We start from the raw sequence: 19764 nt of genomic DNA on the forward strand, positions 1-19764 counted from the left end.
TTTAACATTTTCAAATGCTGAAAAACAGCATTTGCTTAACCAATTACATGACTTTGGGGGCGGGACTATGAGTTTGGTGCCAATAGTAGCACAGCAATTACCTTCAAACACACTGTAATTAAAATTTAAATGGGTAAAATATGTTTATTTGGTTATTTAGCATGTTAATACATAAATACTGATATCATATAAATGTCATGTAAAATATAAATATGATAATCATTTAGTACAATGAAAACCTTTGGTGTAGGATTTACTTTTCACTCAGACATGGCTAGTAAATTAACAAAAGAAAACATATTCCTTTAATCTTTTATTTACAACTAAATTACAGTGTAATGTATATATCATACCTTCACTCTAAATAGTCCTTTTTTTTTAAAGATGAGGTACTTTTTATTGTCCTTAATGTACCATCTTGTTGATTTAATATTTAGATTGAGCTAGTCAAAAATTTGTAAATAAATGTGTATGTAAATGTGGTCACTGTCATGCATACAGTTTCGTCCTCAGTGACATTTATAAATCCACTCTCTTGTGCGTTGTCCATTGATAACATTGTCTTTTCTCTTATTATAATCTCAGGCCTTCTGAAATCTCCTTTGCTTTCTGGGTCAAGAATTCCCAAAGATTACTTTCAATCCTCCAAGCTGCATTATTTATGACAAAGGCCTTGCTCTTGTATTATTAGGATGAGGTCTATAAAATATGAAACAAAATCATAAAAGCCCACACAAACACACACAAATAGGCATGCCCTTATTCTCTTCGGAAGGATTTCCATCTAATCAAATACTTACTACTTAAGAGAGGCGTTGTTCCTCAGAAATGCAGCGTGAGGCTCAAAGCTCGGACGACACGATGCTCACATGACAAACATAAGATTTGCACTAATGCCAAGACCTGGAGCCAAGCAGGGAGATTAGAATGGTTGGATTGTTCGCTCTTAGCTGTAGTTACTCAAACAAATGGGATAGTACTCCAGGCTGGGTGTGTGCGGAGCTGCCTGGTCTGGCTGCTCTCTTAAGCAAACGTTGCCGACACAGTTCTCAGCTACTGACTTTTGTTTAGTTTTTTTTTCATTCTGCCTTGTTTCCTGCTCATTTGACATTTTCTGGTATTCGTGTGGGTTAGCGAGTCTTTGCTAAGCTGTAGCTGCTTGAAGTTCATTGTTTGTTAATTTGTGAAAGCCCCAAAGTCACTGATAGTAATGTCAACTACTGTCTTCTTCGATTCCAAATAGGAACTAAATGATCTTTTGAGTGCACACAATATCTGAATATATGTGTCTGAATATGCATATACTAAGTATAATGGTAAAAAATTAAAATAAAATATCAAAATGTAGTTTGTTAAAGCAGTAAGGTATGCAAAACAGTAGGCAAACAATACACAGATGTCTAAGAAGACATTTTAATAATATTAATAAAAATAATTATTATTATTATCAACATTTCTAAATTGTTATAAAAAGTTTGCAATAATAATAATAATAATAATAATAATAATAATAATAATGATAATAACAACAACAATGTTAATAATAATAATAATATCAAAAACACAAAACCAGCATTAACCAGCCTGGACCTAATCTCAGCACTGAATTGCCCAAGAGGGTCTGCCATTAAAAATATTTCTGATAGTTTGCTTCTTCAACACTCTTTACATTCAGGTTTATGTTCGTGTTCATATTTCACAGTTATATATTTTAATAGCATTTATTAAAAGTATTTTGTGTTTGACAGGACATTGTTCTTAATCTCAACGGCAAAATTACTGATGAAAAAAGTTTTATTTTATTTTAATTGTTGTAGTTTTTTTGTTTGTTTTTTCATTAATAATAAGAAAAACATCATGGTGACAATTAAATATTTTAATTAATGCATGCTATTGATGAAAATATGATATGATTGAATTTGAAAAGCAATAATACTAATAATAATAATAAAACATGTATTATTATCATTATTATTATTATTATTATAAACAATTCTCAATTAATATTAAAAAGGCAATAATAATAATAACAGTTTCATTGTATATTATATTATATTATATTATATTATATTATATTATATTATATTATATTATATTATATTATATTATATTATATTATATTATATTATATTATATTATTGTGACAATCTGAGTTTGTTTGAGTTTGGTTCTGGTTTTGATCTGTTTTCCTGTCTTGTTTTATTTTATTTTTTGTACTCTTAACAGTTCTCTAGTCCTGTAATTAGTTCATGCTCTCCTCTGTTCATTGTCTGTTTAGAGTCTATAGTTGCTAATTGACTGAGTACTCAGTTCAGGTGCTGCTTGTTTAGCTCTTGTTTGGTGGCTCTATTTAAGCCCTCAGTTTCTCCTAAATTGTTGTCTGGTATTGAAGGTCTTTCTTTGATAGTAGTTCTGAAGTATGTATCCTGTGAACACCTGTGTTTATGTTGGTGAATTTAAATATAGTACCTTGGATTTTTGCATCTTCTTCATAGAGCGCCTATCTCTTATTATATTATATTATATTATATTATATTATATTATATTATATTATATTATATTATATTATATTATATTATATTATATTATATTATATTATATTATATTATATTATATTATATTATATTATATTATATTATATTATATTAAGTGCACTGTAATTCAATATGAGGTTGGATAGATTGTTTTCACTGTTGTGCTTGGTGGATGTAGTGCTGTATGCAAGATCTGCATCAGATTTGAAACATACTTTGAAAGTATGGGAACGTGGACACACAAATAAACAACTACAAAGTAGACGATGTTGTGACTGTGTGAATCCAGTCAGTCAGTTGATGTGAAACCTCATACACGCTAACCATTAGTTCTCTCTGCTGTTCTCAGAATCACACTAAATGGGATGAAAGTGTCTCGGCCCGACGTGAGAATCGGCCGCTACAGGATGATCAAGCATGAGAGAGACAAGCACAATGAGCCAAACCCCCAGAGGTAAGACCCTGTTCTCCTGCCACCAGTGTGAAAGAGTCCCCCCCTCCTGCCCCTGAATGCTTAACATTCACAAGCTCTGTTAGGATGTGTTAAATCACATCACTTATTGATCTAAAGCACAACAGAGCTCTTTGCATCGCAGATATACTGTATAAGACATAGCTTGATATTACTGACATTTTACAGACATTTTAATTCACTGCTCCAAACACTAGCATGGGTTTTTAACAGCATGTGTGTTATTTGCTAACTGGTCTTCTTGGCTGTCATTATAAAGACCTTCCTTTACGATCAGCAAGTTTTGATGATGAACTGCATTGTCTGTCTGGTCTACCAACACAAAACCAGCATGAACCTAATCTAGTTTCAGCACTGAATTGCCATTTAATTTATTATATTTAAATTATTATCATGTTCATGCTCATACGTCACAGTTAAAGGGAGATATGCAATCCTATTTAGCATTTAAGTTTTTTTTTTCATTAATAATAAAAATGAAAATATGATATGCTTGAATTTAAAGCCAGTGAATTGTAACTTTATTTTTTATATCAAAAGCAGATTACAGTTTCGTGGGTTTATATTAACATGTTTGGTATGTTTATATGTATATTTTCCAGTTTTTCTTTCTTTCTTTCTTTTTTACGTTTTCTCCATTTATTCTTATTCATGTTTAAATGTTTATGCATTTTTTTTTTTAATTGTAACTTTCTGTATATTATTTATTTTTACACATTGGCAGTGAAAAGGATATCTTTATTCTAAAAGAAAAACTACAAATGATATCATTTTGTTAGTAAAATAAGACATATGACATGAAAAACTGAACATTTTAGAATTATTTCCGTCAAAAGAAAAATGAACTATTACTATGTAACTGTGTAATAATTCACCCAGTACAATTGCTAGTTTGTTGCATTACAAACTTTGTCCAGTTTTTGTCACTCTTTTGTCACTCAGTTATCTGTGGCTGTAAGAAAGTTTCATCTTTTTTAAGATGCACTCAGTCTCATAAATATGATTGTGTGTGTTTATGCCAGCTGGCGGAGGTTCTTAATGCATGAATAGCTCAGATATCACTGGGTGTAAAATAACCCAATCAATGAGTCGATAAGCCCATCCGTGGATGGATCGTTCCCAGGTAGAAAAGCTTCACAGCAGAGCAACTAATTGCAAAACGATTCCCACAATTGCAGGTTGGTCCATTCTTTCTTGGTGCTTGTCAATCTTGGGAGGGCTCTGAGCGAAATGGTGAGACAGAAGCAAAAGAAATGCCATTAAAAGTTAGGATTGTTTTTTTCTCTGGTAGGAGGTTTCACTCAGCTCTAACTGTGCAAAGATAAGAGTCAGAGATTTATTTGCTTTTGCTCAGTTTCATTCTCATTCTTTTTTTCCCTTGATCTCTTTCTCATGCACTCACTTACTGTCTCTCTATTTATGTCCTGCTCTTCCTCGTTCTTTTTTGTCTTTTTCCTACAAGTGGCTCAGACAATTGAAGTAATGAGCGTGGCCCACCCCGAGAGCCACGAGTGCATGCTAAACTCATTTTTGCTGGAGATGACAGAAGAGCGCTGGGTAGAAATGGATGAGGAGACTGTACTGAAGTTAATCAATTGAAACATGTCACGCTAAAGCGGGTCTGTTGTCACAGACAGGTTGTTTGTTTGTGTTCTGTCTCAAATGGGAAAAATGATGCAGAGTCAGTCGATGAGATCCACCTTTGGTACAAGCATCAGACCGGAAAATGTGCACTTTTTCGTTTGCTGAAATTTTTTAATGCTTTTCAATTAACCCAGGGCTCCTCTAAGAAAACCTTGGAGGAATAAGCAGGCTACAGGTACAGTGAAGGTTATATACTTACAAAATGAATAAAAAATAATATTTAACGAACAAAATGTTATTAAATATTTATTTTTATAATTATAGTTTTTTTTAAATAAAAAACCCATGGTTCCTAATGTTATAAACACAATAAAATAAATAAATAAATAAATAAAAATTAGAGCTATCAAATCGATTAATCATGATTAATCACATCTAAAATAAAGGCTTGTGTTTGCATAATATGTGATATCTCTACAATAACATATAACAAGTAATATATACATCAATGTATGTGTATTTAGATACATACACTACTAGTCAAAAATTTTGGACAAAACATTTTTTTTATGTTTTTTTTATATAATTATCTTCTGCTCACTAAACCTTCAATTTTTTTTCCAAAATGCAGCAAAAGTAGTAATATTGTAGAATATATTTACTGTTTAAAATAACTGCTTTCTATTTGAATATATTTTAAAATTGACATTTATTCCTGTGATGGCAATGGCAAAATGTTCAGCATCATTATTCCAGTCACATGATTCTTTAGAAATCATTCTAATATGCTGATTTGCTGTTTAATAAACATTTATTATTACTATCCATATTTAAAGCAGTTGTGCACATTTTAGATTTTTCAGGATTCTTTGATGAATAGAAATAAAAAGCTTTTGTAACATTACACACCATACCATTCAAAAGCTTGGAGTCAGTATATTTAAATCATTATATATTTATTATGAAATTATAGAAATCAATACTTTTATTTAGCAAGGATGCATTAAATTGATCAAAAGTGATGGTAAACCTTTTATATTGTAGCAAAATATTTCTGTTTCAGATAAATGCTGTTAATCTGAACATTTATATTAATAAAAAAAATAATTATTCAGCTGTTTTCAAAATAATAATAAAATATTTCACAATATTACTGCTTTTGCTGAATTTAGATCAAATAAATGCAGGCTTGTTGAGCGGAAGAGAAGTCTTTAAAAACCTTACTGTCCAAAAACATAGCACACACACATATATTATGTAAACACAACCTTTTATTCAGGATGTGATTAACCGCTATTAATTGATTTGACAGCATTAAAATAAATTCAGGAAAAAGCTTTACTTTAATGCCCCATTTACTGTGAGTGTGCAGCCGTATGATGATGAACATCCACAGACTGATGCAGACGTGGGCAGTCACTGCGGCTCGATGACAATCAATATATCAGGAAGTGTAGTAGGAGACTGATGGATCTCCACAGCATCCTCTGAAACACTCCCTGACTCTGCCAGGGCTGATATAACCCACCCAGACACGCATCAGTCACAACTCATCTGGGCATCTGATTAATAATTGATTAGCACCATAACGGGAATAATGCGAAGTCATTTAGATTTTATTGCCTTCATTAGTGGCTGGTGGGGATTATTCTAAGATGGCTCATTGGTACATGACGAGGTTTATTCTCAAACATGACCGCCTCTAAAAACCGAGCTGAAAATTTGAGGAAGAAAGCTGATTTGGGGGAATGCTGTGGATTACTGCCATTTATTTATATAGCACTTTCAAACATGACTTATGTTGTGTTTCTCTTATCATTTCTGTGGTAATATATCGATTTTGGCCTCATTTCCCTAGGAATTTGTTTAGAACTATCTGTAAAGACCTCACAGCTTAATGTACAATATGCACAAAATACACAACATTTATAATTAATTTAGATATTGGCTAAAGATTGCATTTTAAGTGCCAAATTAACTATAAAAGTGAAAAAGTGAGATGGAGAACAAATGTATAACTACATTGTAACAAATGCAAACTACATTACTACACTGTCCTATCATTATGGAGGCTGATGCTCTTCTGCGGAGTGACCAAACAAAGACAGCTGTGGCAGTAAGAGAACTGAGGAGAGGGCCACCATTCATGAAGTCGAACAACTCTTCTTCTTAAATAAGGGTGCGCTTGAAGAACGCAGCCACTTACTCTTCTCAGTCATACTGCATCTCCATGCAGCTTGTCTTAAAAACAAATGACCTAAACCTGTGTGACAGGAAAATAAAACAAAACAACACTTAAAGCACCCTTATTTAAAAAGACGAGTTGTTCGACTTGATGAATGGTGGCCCTCTCCTCAGCTCTGTTACTGCCAGAGCCATCTTTGTTCGGTCACTCCGCAGAAGGGCATCAGCCTCCATAATAAGATGTTATGCTTTCCGGAGGAACCAGGCTTCTATTCATCAACCTTCCTTCGTGCTGCTACACACATGAATATTAATTCTAGTTCAGTGTGAGCCCTATCAAATACTTTAATTTCATTCAAGCAATGTACATAAATCATTATCTGCAGACTCCGTGATAGCTTTCGTGGTACCTACATTGATTCGGAAGTTGATAGTGTGGCAGAAATCAAGCTACCCTTAAACAGACAACCTGAACTCCCTTTCCTACTTTTGTGGTATTTTTCAAAGTAAATGTGCCATTTCTTAGTACAGTTCTTCTCTGGTTTAGGCTGAAATGTTAAAATGTAGTATTTCAGTTTCTTAAGTTTCTTAAGATGAGAGGTTAAGATGTAATATAAAACATTGCTGGGGAAGCAGAGCTCATGAATACGCCGGTATTTTGTTTTTCTAGCTGAGCTCATTAAATTTAAAGTACCTCTCATTTTATTGATAAACCACTGGGATTCTGATACACTCTGATACACTCTTGTCTCATTTTCTCTTATTTTACAGTGACCACAGCATAAAGCTAATTTCTTTTCTTTTTATAGTGTAAAAACTTTTATTATATAACAAAAGTGTTTTGATACAGTGGAAATCTTTTGTGAGGACCATTTGTTTTTTCCTTTGTGAGAATGATGCTCGGTGCAGTGCACCTTTACAAATGTTATTTCACCCCCTGCTGGTTGACACTGGTATGTTAGAGTATGCATGTAAGTGATCCATATTATGATGCTTCAATTGATTTGACATTGTCATTTGCTGGTGACTTACAAGTATGCCTTCTTACAATTGAGCGGTAGAACATTTACAACAAACATTTGGCTTGAGATACTCCACCCAAAACTTGTTCCAAATCTGGGTGTTATTATTTCCTTAACATATTTTTTTTTTCTGGTGAACATGGACTCGCAAAAGCACTATAGAAGGACGAAAAAAATCATTCTGTGACTCATTCCATTATATGCCAAGTCTCTTGAAGCCAAATTCTAATTCTGTGAAAGAAAGACCCAAAGGTAGTGCTTTTAACTGATTACCTTCATCTGCAGATTTCAACTCAAACATTGCACATTTGTGCAGATCATGGCATTTAGTTCTGAGAAGTTGAAGATTATTAGTTCATCATGATTTTTGCAGTCAGAAAATCTTTTTAAAAATGTTACCTTCAGGGCTACAACAGCTTGTAACTGGGCCAGTACTCTTAAAGGTTCAACTTTGTACCTCATCTTCCTCCAAAAATTGCATACTGTACAGTATGTACCCTTAAGGTACTTCCATGAACCTTTAAGGGGTTAATAAGGTACAAAAATGTCTCTTTAAGAGTAGCGCAGCACTGATAAGCTGTTGATCCCCTAAAAATTTACTTTTTTGTGACTTTTTTTCGGACTGCTTTTGTGCTTTTTGAAGCTGAATCAGTCTATACCATCATTATATAGAAAAATAGATGAGAAGATTCATCAAGTCCACTTTGAGTCCTTTTATGTTTCTGAAAACTGTAGCACAGCTAATACTGCTTGTATTTCTTGTTCTTTCTCCAGGTTCAGTAAGATCCAGAACACCAAGAACACCATGAGGAAAGATGGGATCAGCTCGCTGATGTACAGAGTGGTGTCTGTGAAGAAATACCCACTCTACACCAACATTTCCGTAGAGATTGGCAAGCCTCCACCCAGACCCCTCAAAGGATAGAGAGCTATCGGTCCTGGACCGAGGATACCATGATCTTCTTAAAGTTCAGCACACAAACACACACACACACACACACACACAAACTCTGCCCAGGGTCACCTTCCTATGATACAGCAGTGATATGCTGAACAGGTTAGTTCTCAGGAATACATGGAAGCTTGATGTGGATCCAGCGATGTACTGTAGATTCATATCCTGATTCAGATCGAGATGTGCACAGTGTCTGGAGGGACAGAAATATCATCATCACAATCCAATGGCTGTTTTGATCAGACCTTGAGGATTAATTCAAGCTTTTAGGCTCTTAACAGGAGGATTGTTCAGTTCTGGTTTTGGGAAGTGACGTTGATCTGCAAAGAACAGTCTGGTCACTTGATGTAAATCAGTCTGAACATACTGTACATTTCAAAAGCGAATGTGTCTTTGTACCTGCGATACTTGCAGTGTTCAAATCTCTTCTTTCGTATCTCAGATGTTGGTTGATCATGTGAGGTTGATTGATCAGTGCTTGAAGTTGGCTCCTTTGGATTGTGTCTCTATCTTGCACTCTCTTTTATTTTGTATCGTCTCTTGGGACTGTTGTCAACCATGAAAACACTTCTCAGCACTGGGATGTCTTCATTGGAACTTGGAGAACAACTATGTGATGTAATTAGACTGGAACTGGACTAGTCCTACAAGCACATGACTGTCAGTCAATGAGGTATAAATGGATTGGCGCAGCGTACCGTCTGGTGCCGAGTAGATGCCTGGAGAAACGGTGAGAACTTTTGCTGAGAGATAGAGAAGCTTCTGTAGAAGTTACCTATGATCAAACCTCTGTATCTATCTCCACCCGCTCAAAACTGACTGTGCTATGAGCCACTCTTTCTTTGTTTACCTTCATTTGCCTCAAAGATTCATATTTAGATCTGTCATATATCAAGTCTTTTTTAAAAGGTAGCAATGGCTGCTTCCAGTCATTCAGTTTTAAGAGTCTCGCGCCTCTTTTGATGATCATCTTTGGAGGTGTTATATAAATGATACTCTGATATGTCCAATATTATATATTATATATATTCACCCAGGGTCCAAACTCAATGTATTGCCACAACTTCCAATTCGAGTTATTTGAGGATATTTACAGACTGTACTTTACTTTATCATGCAGGCCAATAATCAGTTTTTATAAGAACATAGTTGTTTCTGTGAAAAAGGTGTTTTTGTTTTGATAGCTTAATGTGAATAATATTCATACACTACCCTTCAGAAGTTTGGGGTCAGTAAGCTATGTTTTTAAAAACATTAATACTTTTGGTCAAGTAATGCTTACAGTAAAGACTTTGACATTGTTATAGTTTAAATTTCCAATAAATGCTCTTCGAATATCTGTTCATCAAAGAAAATTGGTAACAATGTAAATTATTTTTTACATATTAGTCAGCATATTAGAATGTCTTCTGAAGCATCATATGACACTAAAGAGTAATGACTACTGAAAATCGTATTACAGGAATAAATTACAAACAAATTAAAATAGAAAAAAGAAAGTTCTTTTAAATTGTAATATTTCACCACATTACAGTTTTTACTGTATTTTCAATCGAATACGTGCAGCATTAAAGAATTTCAAAACCACTAAACAATCTTACCGACCGACCACTTTTGAACAGAGGACAAAAAACTTAACAGATAAAAACAAAAACATAGATGAATATAAGATTTATCTGATTTTCATTATTCAACATAATGTAATGTTGATTTTCACTTGCATTTGGTGTTTGGCTGATGTTAATTTTGGACCCTGTATTCACCTCTTCCAAAAAGATCTGAAGAACTGTATTGAACTGCTTTTCTTTACAATACTTTGCAAGCCTCTTAAAGTTGTTTTATCATTGCTTATTCCTTCTTCACCTTTTATTTTACTACCTGAAAACACCAAGCTGATACCTTCAGATGTATTATTAGGGGTAAATGTGAGGAGAGTTTGAGCTCTTTTTTCTCTCTTATCGGCTTTTCTGCGCCGTGTGCAGACGCTTCTTTTGTGCTATCAACGATTCTTTCAGCACATTGGAAGTCATTAATGAGAGCCCAGCCACTCTCCCTGTCCTTTATAAAATACACTTTCTCCTCATGGCTTTCATTTTAGCCTCACCGACCCATTTCTTTTCTGTGTGTGCAATTATGTTGTCTTAACTGCTGACCCAAGCAGTCACTGTGTCACTAACATGGTTTCCATCTTAAGTATTTCATCACCTCTGTCTCATGGGTACCACTACCTGTCTGTTACAAGTGCATCACTTCTGTCATACTGTTTTTGTACATTGGCCATCAAACAAAATAACTATCAATACTTACCTGACACAATTTTGCCTCAAGCCCTTTGATTTTTCATGGGTTAATAGCCTTAAAAGTTGACATCCGTGCACACTATTCAAAACTATTCATTGATCATATTCAATAATATTTATTCTAGCTGTGACCTGCATTTTAAATGCTGAGAAACATTGCTGTAGAATGCAGTGAACCCTAAACCTTCAACACGAATGAGATTTCAATCCAGTATTCTTATTAAAAATACATTATACTCGTCCTCAAATGTCTTTGCGAATGAAATAGAAATCTGTTTCTGTTGGAGTAAATGAGATTACTTCCTTTTCGAGCTCATGTATCAAAGCTCGTATTAAACTGATGAAGACACAATGTTGCAGAGCGCATTTACATTATCTTAATTTTTTTCAAAATGAAAAATGCAGTCCATATGGTGTATATGGAGTGAGCAGAACTAAGTTCAACAAATTGAGGGCCTCACGCACATTGTTGCATGTAATCTGTCAGGCTTGATACAGCATGATAGTGTATAATGTGTAGCCATGCTTCTGAAAAAAATATTTGTTTTATATTGATTTAAAGGTGTACTCAGTCATTTTTGTTGGTTGCACAAATATTGCAGATATATTCTGCCAAGACTAATTTTTTCACAAAATGACTTAAAAGGGTCATATGATGCGATTTCAAGTTTTCCTTTCTCTTTGGAGTGTAACAAGCTGTTCGTGAATAGATAAGATCCATAAAGTTGCAAAGACTGCAGTCTCAAACCCAAAGAGATATTCTTTATGAAAGTTAAGACACGTCCATGCCCTCCTAAAACGCCTTGTTTAAACACACCACCCACGTCTACGTCACTGCGTGGGAAGAATTTGCAAAACGCCGCTAAATATGTAAAAAAAAAGCGTAACTTTCATTCTCACTGTAGTATTGTTGTTGCCGCCGGCACCATGTCGTGGAGACAATGTGTGTTTCGTTGTGAAAGCAAAACTACTTTGTTTGGTCTTCCAAAAGAGGACACAACTAGAAATCAGTGGTTAAGTTGTATTTACAACACTGTTCCAGAACAGTTCAACCCAAATATTCAGATGTGTGCAGCGCATTTCACGGCGGACTGTTTCCTGAACCTGGGAGAGTAGCCTAATGCCGTCTGTGCACAAAGGATGTTTCTAAAGTTGGGCAATTCCAGCTTTGCAAGCGAAGTCTGGTGCTTCTGACTCTGTAAGTATGTTTTAAAATGTAAAGGATTTGCCACTGATGATTCAAACGCGAGTTTTGACCAGTGAAGAGTAGCGTTTTTTGTTTGTTGTTTCTCCGATCACAAATGCAGACATGGTTTTATGTTTACACGGCATGATATGTAACGCAACGTATGAAAAGACAGTATAACTCATTATAATCAGTAATTATGTCCCCACTGGATGCAACAAATGCCTCATTTATAATGGGTTTTATTGGTTTTGTCTTGTTGTGCCAGGACACACGGCATCACAGTATGGTGAGGGGCAAAACATTTCGGTCACATGCTTGAGGCATTCAGCCAATCACAACGCACTTGATAGCTGGCCAATCAGAGAATACCTCGCTTTTCAGAACGATGAGCTTTGTAAAAATCAATGCGTTTAAGAAGGTGGGGTAGAGAGGACAAACACAACACATGTACAGTGTGTGGAAAATTGTTTTTTTACCTTTAAACCGCAAAAACGCATTGCATTACACCAAATAATGTTCTTTTTAGCAACGTCATATGGCCCCTTTAAATTATTCAGCATCTTTATAACATTCTTTTTTTTTTTTAAGGAAATAATACTTTTATTTAGCAATGATGCATTTAAGTGATCAAAAGTGACAGTAAATAGATTTATTTAACTATCAAATAAACAATGAACTTTCTGTCTATCAACGAAATCATTTGTCAGTGTTTCGACAAAAATATCAAGCATATTAGAATGATATCTGAAGGATCACGTGACTCTGAAGATTGGCGTAATGGCTGCTGAAAATGTAGCTTTGCCATCACAGGAATACATTATATTTTAACAGTTAACATAGTTAAAAAAAAAAATTTATGACATTTAAAAAAAAAAAAAAAACACCGGTTAAATTGTAATAATATTTCACAATAACACTGTTTTTACAGTATTTTTGATCCAAAAAAAATGTACATATATAATTACGTATGAAATGACTGAGTACACCTTTAAGGGCATCTAGTAAGGCCATGTATTTGGATGGTGTGGGATCTGTAGATATGGTTCTTATAAGTGAGGAACATCATAAAATCTCAATTTTTTTTTGAGTTAGTCTGGTGATACAATTATTTGTTATTTTTGCCCCAATGGAAAAAAAGCTGCTTAAATTCTACAGTGTAGATAAAGAATTGCATTATTCTTTAGGGTTTTTGATTATATTAGAAATGTTTCATTGCAGTTTATAAAAGTGTATACATTTACAGTAGATCATCTGACTGTTCCATTCCAAAGTTACCCATATTTCTTGTGCTAACAATACAATGAAGTAAAGCCCGCACAACTCTCATTACCAACCTTGCAAAGCACAAATCCAGTCCTTGAGGTCAGGATGCCATTCTTCAGCAACTCTCGCTTTATAGTTTGCAAAATCACACCGGTGCCACAAATGAATATGCTTTTTATTTTGATGCCGTTCTTTTATATCACTCTTGGGTCAGCAAGCCCTCCCATCCTGAAAGCTCACACACAGAGACTTGTGTACGTAAAGCTCACCCTCTCTCCTCCATCACCCCCTTTGCCCTCACTCGTTCTCTGGAAAATAATTCCATCTGCGCTCGATGCTTATAAATGTGAGAGAGGGACAGAAGTGGGCAAGTATTCCACACCTACACAATGACTTGCTTAAGAAACTACTGACGGCCTCAGGTCTTCATGCCTGGGGTGCATTTTTAATAACTTACTGTGTCTATCAAGGTTTTTTGTACATTGAATGTCAAAATACTATATCTTATATAGAATGCATTATGTCATATCAAACATACTTTTTATATACAATCAATAAATCTGATGCTACAAGAATCTGATGATGGGTAACTCTTTATATGCTGAGTTTCTGGGTTGGAACAAATGTAGAATGCCATATTATAAAGTCTGTAAAAAGTCATTTATGAGGCAAAACGGATCAGAACAAAGTAATAAATCTCATATTTACACCTGATTATTTCAACACCCACCTTTTACCAGCACCAGTCCAAATCACTGCTCAGGGACATGGCAACTTGTTCAGGAAACTCAATAATCTGCCTCTCAAAAAGTTATTTTTGATGTGACAGATGTTGCAATAAACTAGTAGAAATAACAACACAAACATCCTCTGACTTCATATGTGGGATAATAAGACAAGACACATAGATCACATTTGGTTTATTTATATTTGTTTACGTTCTGTCAGTGCCGCAAATAACAGTCCTTGAAAAAAAAGCAATATTACTACAGCTTTTAAAATGAGGTGTCAGAACAGAAATCAAGAAAAAGTGAGCCTGCTTTATTTAAACAGTACATGATTCATTTATGATAGGTTTGTTTGGATTTCATACTACATTAGCTGTTTCCATGCCTGCATGGCAGTAATGTAAGTCTTGCGTTCTCAGTACTTTGGTTTTCAGGCTTTTGAAGCAGAAAATAATATAAACATACATGCTACATCATATTGTGTAAAAACACCAATAAAAAATATAGTTTAGTGAATGATCATTGCATTTGCAGATGCAAATGTGCACTACACAGTGCCCAATGTACTGTAGATGTTAATATGTTTGCATGCATGTCCAAAAAGGTGTCTCAGTACTAAGCTCTATTGTCTGTTTTATTAGGAGATAGTAAGTCATTTTACAAATGGGTGTTAAATGCTTAGTTAATATAAGAAGAAGCATAACAGACGGTTTTTAATCATAATAAAGCTTGTAGGCTAAATAGCCACCACACTTTCTTCTGCAAGTGTGGTTGGAATGTCTGCCCAGGTTTGTTATCCATTGTATAAAGAAGGATGAAAGATGACGCTATTTTTGATCTCTTTTCTCAGTTTAGCCCCTTGTCAGGCTGGCAATTGTGCAAATGGGAACACGTTGCCAAGCGGTTGCCTTCCCAGTAACCCGCATCCTGACCGTCATGACATCGACATTTGGTACAGGAGTCGACCCACACTGGCTCACCTCCAGGGATCACTTGGGTCCTAGAGGCATTCACGTAACAGTTGGGCCCTGGAGTCACAAAGAGAGAGATGATTAATGAGGCCCATTGTCTGTAGTTAAAGGTGAACTGTGACATTTTTTCAAAGTTAAAATGTGTTTTGCTGTCCCATCCTAATAAACAGTGACAGTTATATGTAAGCAATACATGGGTTGTAAACACAGTGCCACTATTAAAGGAATAATTCACACCAAAATGAATATTTTGTCATAATCTGATCAACTTCATGTCGTTCCAAACCTGTGTAAGATTCGTTCTTATGTTGAACACCAAAGAAGATATTTTAGAAGAATTTTGAAACTCCAAACAGTTGTCAGTCCCCATTGACTTACGAATTTACTGTCAACTGTTTGATTACCAAAATTCTTCAAAATATCTTATTTTATGTTCAACATAAGAAAGAAACTTAAACAGGTTTGGAAACATCATGACGGTGAGTAAATGATGCCAAAATGTTAATTTTTGGGTGAACTATTTGGGGATACTGACAAGCCAGACATAGCACAACAATCTCAACCAATAGTGTGATTTTGGGGCGGGACTATGGGACTGTGTTCAACCAATGGCAGATGGGACAGTGTCCAGAAAACCTTGTTTTTGCAGTTCCATTTGGTGATGCAAGAGATGCAGAAATGGAAAACTTCACATTTAAGAGATAATATTTTCAAATAAACTAAATACTTATACTTTCAAAATACTTATATCTATGGAGAAAACATTGCCATGGTACCTTTTTGACTTGAAGGCCCCCACATAAACTATAATTTGGATTATTTTAATACGACTATAATTTAAATAATTTAAGTCATCCTGTGGGCCTTTAGATGTTTGCTGAGGCCCCCAGTTGAGAACCACTGAACTAAAGTTTTGCTATGTGATTGTGAAGGTGGTTTGGAGCTTTTTCTTACTCTATTGCAATGGTTTTCTGGGTGTTTGCTAAGTGGTTACTTACAGTACTAGTCCAAGTCAGAAAAGCCTGTCAAGTCTCTATAATTCTGGATCTTTTCTCTCTTGTAACTCTAAATTCAGATGCTTAGAAAAGTAGCAGAACACTTTCCTCAAAAGTCTGCACAACTTCAGGAGTCATCTATGTCCTGTGCTGGACAAGTTACATGCAGAATTCAAATATTTAAGGTCAGGTGTTATTGAAAAACCTCAGCAAGCACCACTAATTAGGAAACCTTGGAGTGTAGATAATGGCACATTGCTTTTTAAGAGTGTTTAACGCTTGAGATAAGGTTTTACTTTCATTTGGAAATTACTTTAGATTAACAGAAAACTTCATTTAACATTTTCTCCCACAGAGGCCATTTTTATCGTAAAAAAATGCAACATCATTTGAGGAACTGACCATTTATCACATTGGTGAAGTATATGCTTTGATTTATGTGTGTTGTTTTGGCTGCCTACATGCCTGCCTTATCTTTGCTCTCAGTAAACACTATAATTACCTTCATACTTCATAGTATACAGAGAAAACATTATGGCAGAAGCTCAACTCATACGGAGCGTTATCTTATTTCAGGTGCAGAAACTGGCCTAGCACGTGACCTGGCATCTGAACATTCCCATCTGTTATTGAATGAATTATATAAAGATATAACATACAGAATCATTACTGAAGAGCAAACACAATTGTATCCTGCATGTATGTGTTGAGGCTATGAGAATGTCATACTGCGTTAATCGAGACTTGGGCAATTACAATAAACAGAAGTGTAATAAGCCTTACAAATATGGCAATGTTTTTTTTTTTTTTCACTTCTGAAAAACTTACCATCCTTGCACTGAGGGCAGCATTTTCCTGTCTGATAGACTGGATTAACACATGGTGGAGGGGCACAGTCTGCGACCTGACAGCGGGCGATGCCGTCGCTGTGACAGGTGCACTGCTCACACGCTGACGGCTGTAAATCAAATGCAAATCATCAGTTCAAAATAGGTTATCATATGATGCAATTCCACCAAAACACATGTATTACTCTATTCCTTTGAACAGCTTTTTAAACAGAACCAGCGAGACATATCAAATATATATCAAATAGCCAGCTTGTATATAACAACGTTTGTTGTTGTGCCAATCCAGCACTGCATTTTAATGCCCTACAATATGAAGAAGTTTCACTCCCACACTGCTGTTTAAGTAGGAGCCGCATTACCACCTGTGGCTCAGTACTGGAGGTTGGGTTAAATGGACTGGAAGAAAATGATGTCAGCTCAGGCGAAGTGTATTCCTTGGAGTCTGTCAGAAGGCTTGAATTTTCCCCTCAGGGATTCCCCATTAGCCATAATAACCAAATCAGGGAGATAATGAAGCACATATAAGCCCTGCTTCTTCCAGGCCTGTGCCACCAAGATATATTTCATTCTTCAGTACCTCAAACAGAGTATTAAATTGCCCTTTAAGATTTCAGCCCAGTGTACATCAGATTTGTGCTTCACCTTACCTCAGAACAAAAGAATCTGACTGTATTAGCTTTTAACTCACACAGTGCATAACTATGTTAATGAAAGGGTATTTGAACATATTAAACAATTATGCTACAGAAGGGCTGCTTTTGTTCCAGATCAACAAAAAGGTACATTCAACCTATAATTGGAATCTAAGTCTTCATGTATCATTGACGTAGCCTACCTTATTTGTTTGTTTACCATGATAAAGTCTTTGTAATGGTATGTTAGAACCATTTGAATTGATTGTCCCCCAATTCTCACATTTTAATCTACCATATGTGGATTGCAAGTAATAAACAGTCAACATCTTGACAAGTTAAGACTAGTTTTGCTGTATTACTCAATACCTGTTCCTATGAACAAAGATTACTGTAGTGTTGTGATGAACAAATCGTACTCTTTTGAAATGCATTACATGCTTTTCTGTATTCAGAGTTTGGTTAATGCATTAGCAAACAGCAATGGTTTGTGAGCGGTTAAGAAGCCTTTCATTAGTTGGACCACAGGAGCTCGACCTATTGCACTAAAATACCTCAGTTGACACTCCTAATTTGCATGCCTACAGATTTGCTCAGCAGATCCGTGTTTATGAAGATACAACAATAAAGGATAATAAGACCTATTTTGGTTGATTCAGTGTTTTAACGAATCGGTTCAGTGAACTATTTAATGACACTCTCACTCATTACACAAGCACGTGTTGGCACCTACTGGCGTTAAGATGTAACATGCCCAAAAATGTAGAAAATCTCCACCTCTAATTGAGACGTAATTCATTTTAACATTAACCATGTGAAGGCGCTAAATATTTTTAATTGTTCTTTTGGGACCAATACCAAAACTTTGAAACAATGTCACCACCTAGCGAAAACGTGACACGACTGAAACGAAAGCCTATGGAGTTAGTAACAAACCTTGAAAAGAAAAAAGGGCCTGTTCACTCATCTTTTAATCAATTATTGCGAATAGAATTACGATGTATCTTTAAATCATAAAATAACATTATGCTATTTTCTGTATAAATAGTTTTATTTTGTCACTGTTTTGTCAAATCAACATTAATGTATTACAAGTGTTTAAACTGCAAGCAATGTGACAAAAAGTTATGGGTTCAACTATTTAGGAGCGCATTTAAAACGACAAATATAAAACCAGAGAACATTCAGACCTGAAGTCCAGTTAGAAATGTACAAATATATTTCTTTCTTTCTTCCTGTGGACATATGTAGACTCTTTACAGACACGTTGGACTTCACCTGAAATTGCTGGCCCAGTTCGTAGACTTCTCCCCCGTGCTCGCAGCCGATCTTCTCGCATCTCGGGCAGCAGTCTGTCGGGTAATGGCTGACATGGATGCAGGCGGCAGGCAGGGATGTGCACTCGGTCCGCGCGCAAGCAGACCCTTCTGCTGTACATTCGCACTGGGTGCAATGATCCGAGTCTAAAAAGTACCATTCGCCCACATAATAAACACTGCCGTTCGCCTCACAGGTCGTCTCCTGTTGTCCAGCGACCGAGAAAGCCAAAGTACACTGGCCGCTGATCACCAGGGTAAGCCAGACAAGAAGAAGAAAACTCACCGGGGAACCCCAGAGTACGGCCATGCCCATCATCAAAAACTTCTCAGTCCCTAACCAAGACTTGCAAATGCAGCATAAATAAGAATGACTGTTATGTTTAAAAACTTGCTATTGCACGCGTCTATTTAACTAAACTACATAAAGTGTAAAATTCATGTCATGGTAAGGATGGACTGTGCGCTTTGGAGGTTGTTGCGCACAGGGACTTTACGCCTCCTGGGTTATGTTTCAATTTACACGTGACAGCCGAATTCCAGAATATTGATAGGGTGTCGTTTTATGAGGCATTCGCTTTCATTGCAGCTTTGTGTGTCTATTGAGAAACAAAAAAAGGAGAAAAACAATAATATGCCATTTAACTGTTCATTGTTCCATCTTGTTGCTATTAGACAGGGAAATAACATTCAGACGATCTTCTGTTCCAGAAACAATTAAATAAATAAATAATGATAATAAAAAAATATATTTTAATAATCACGTCA

The 19764-nt window shown here is 35.4% G+C and overlaps 2 protein-coding genes across 2 annotated transcripts in view; one reads left to right on the plus strand and one right to left on the minus strand.

The window, feature by feature from the left end:
- The window catches only part of b4galt2 (UDP-Gal:betaGlcNAc beta 1,4- galactosyltransferase, polypeptide 2), a 96406-nt gene extending 86590 nt beyond the window's left edge, over positions 1-9816 (plus strand). Inside the window, exons 6-7 of the mRNA XM_059501649.1 lie at positions 2884-2988; positions 8571-9816. Of these exons, the coding sequence (XP_059357632.1) occupies positions 2884-2988; positions 8571-8721 (256 nt within the window). The 3' untranslated portion in view covers positions 8722-9816. The remainder of the gene's footprint in view (positions 1-2883; positions 2989-8570) is intronic.
- A 5156-nt stretch (positions 9817-14972) lies between these two features.
- Positions 14973-19506, minus strand: zgc:113531 (uncharacterized protein LOC541359 homolog). The gene is made up of 3 exons (XM_059501652.1): positions 18959-19506; positions 17026-17155; positions 14973-15259 (listed from the first exon to the last, which is right to left on the minus strand). Exons 1-3 carry the CDS (start codon positions 19313-19315, stop codon positions 15078-15080), a joined length of 669 nt encoding a protein of 222 aa, XP_059357635.1. The 5' UTR covers positions 19316-19506; the 3' UTR covers positions 14973-15077.
- Between the last annotated feature and the right edge of the window lie 258 nt (positions 19507-19764).

This window comes from Carassius carassius, chromosome 20 (genome assembly GCF_963082965.1).
Source record: "Carassius carassius chromosome 20, fCarCar2.1, whole genome shotgun sequence".
In the NCBI taxonomy this organism is placed as follows: domain Eukaryota; kingdom Metazoa; phylum Chordata; class Actinopteri; order Cypriniformes; family Cyprinidae; genus Carassius; species Carassius carassius.

What these genes read in the sequence shown, in the direction of transcription:
- zgc:113531 (XM_059501652.1), bottom strand. Translation starts at nt 19,315, where the DNA reads ATGATGGGCATGGCCGTACTCTGGGGTTCCCCGGTGAGTTTTCTTCTT. An exon ending in AACTGGGCCAGCAATTTCAG is followed by an intron (nt 17,156 to 18,958) that starts GTGAAGTCCAAC and finishes TTTGATTTACAG; the next exon opens with CCGTCAGCGTGTGAGCAGTG. An exon ending in CTGCCCTCAGTGCAAGGATG is followed by an intron (nt 15,260 to 17,025) that starts GTAAGTTTTTCA and finishes TTGTGACTCCAG; the next exon opens with GGCCCAACTGTTACGTGAAT.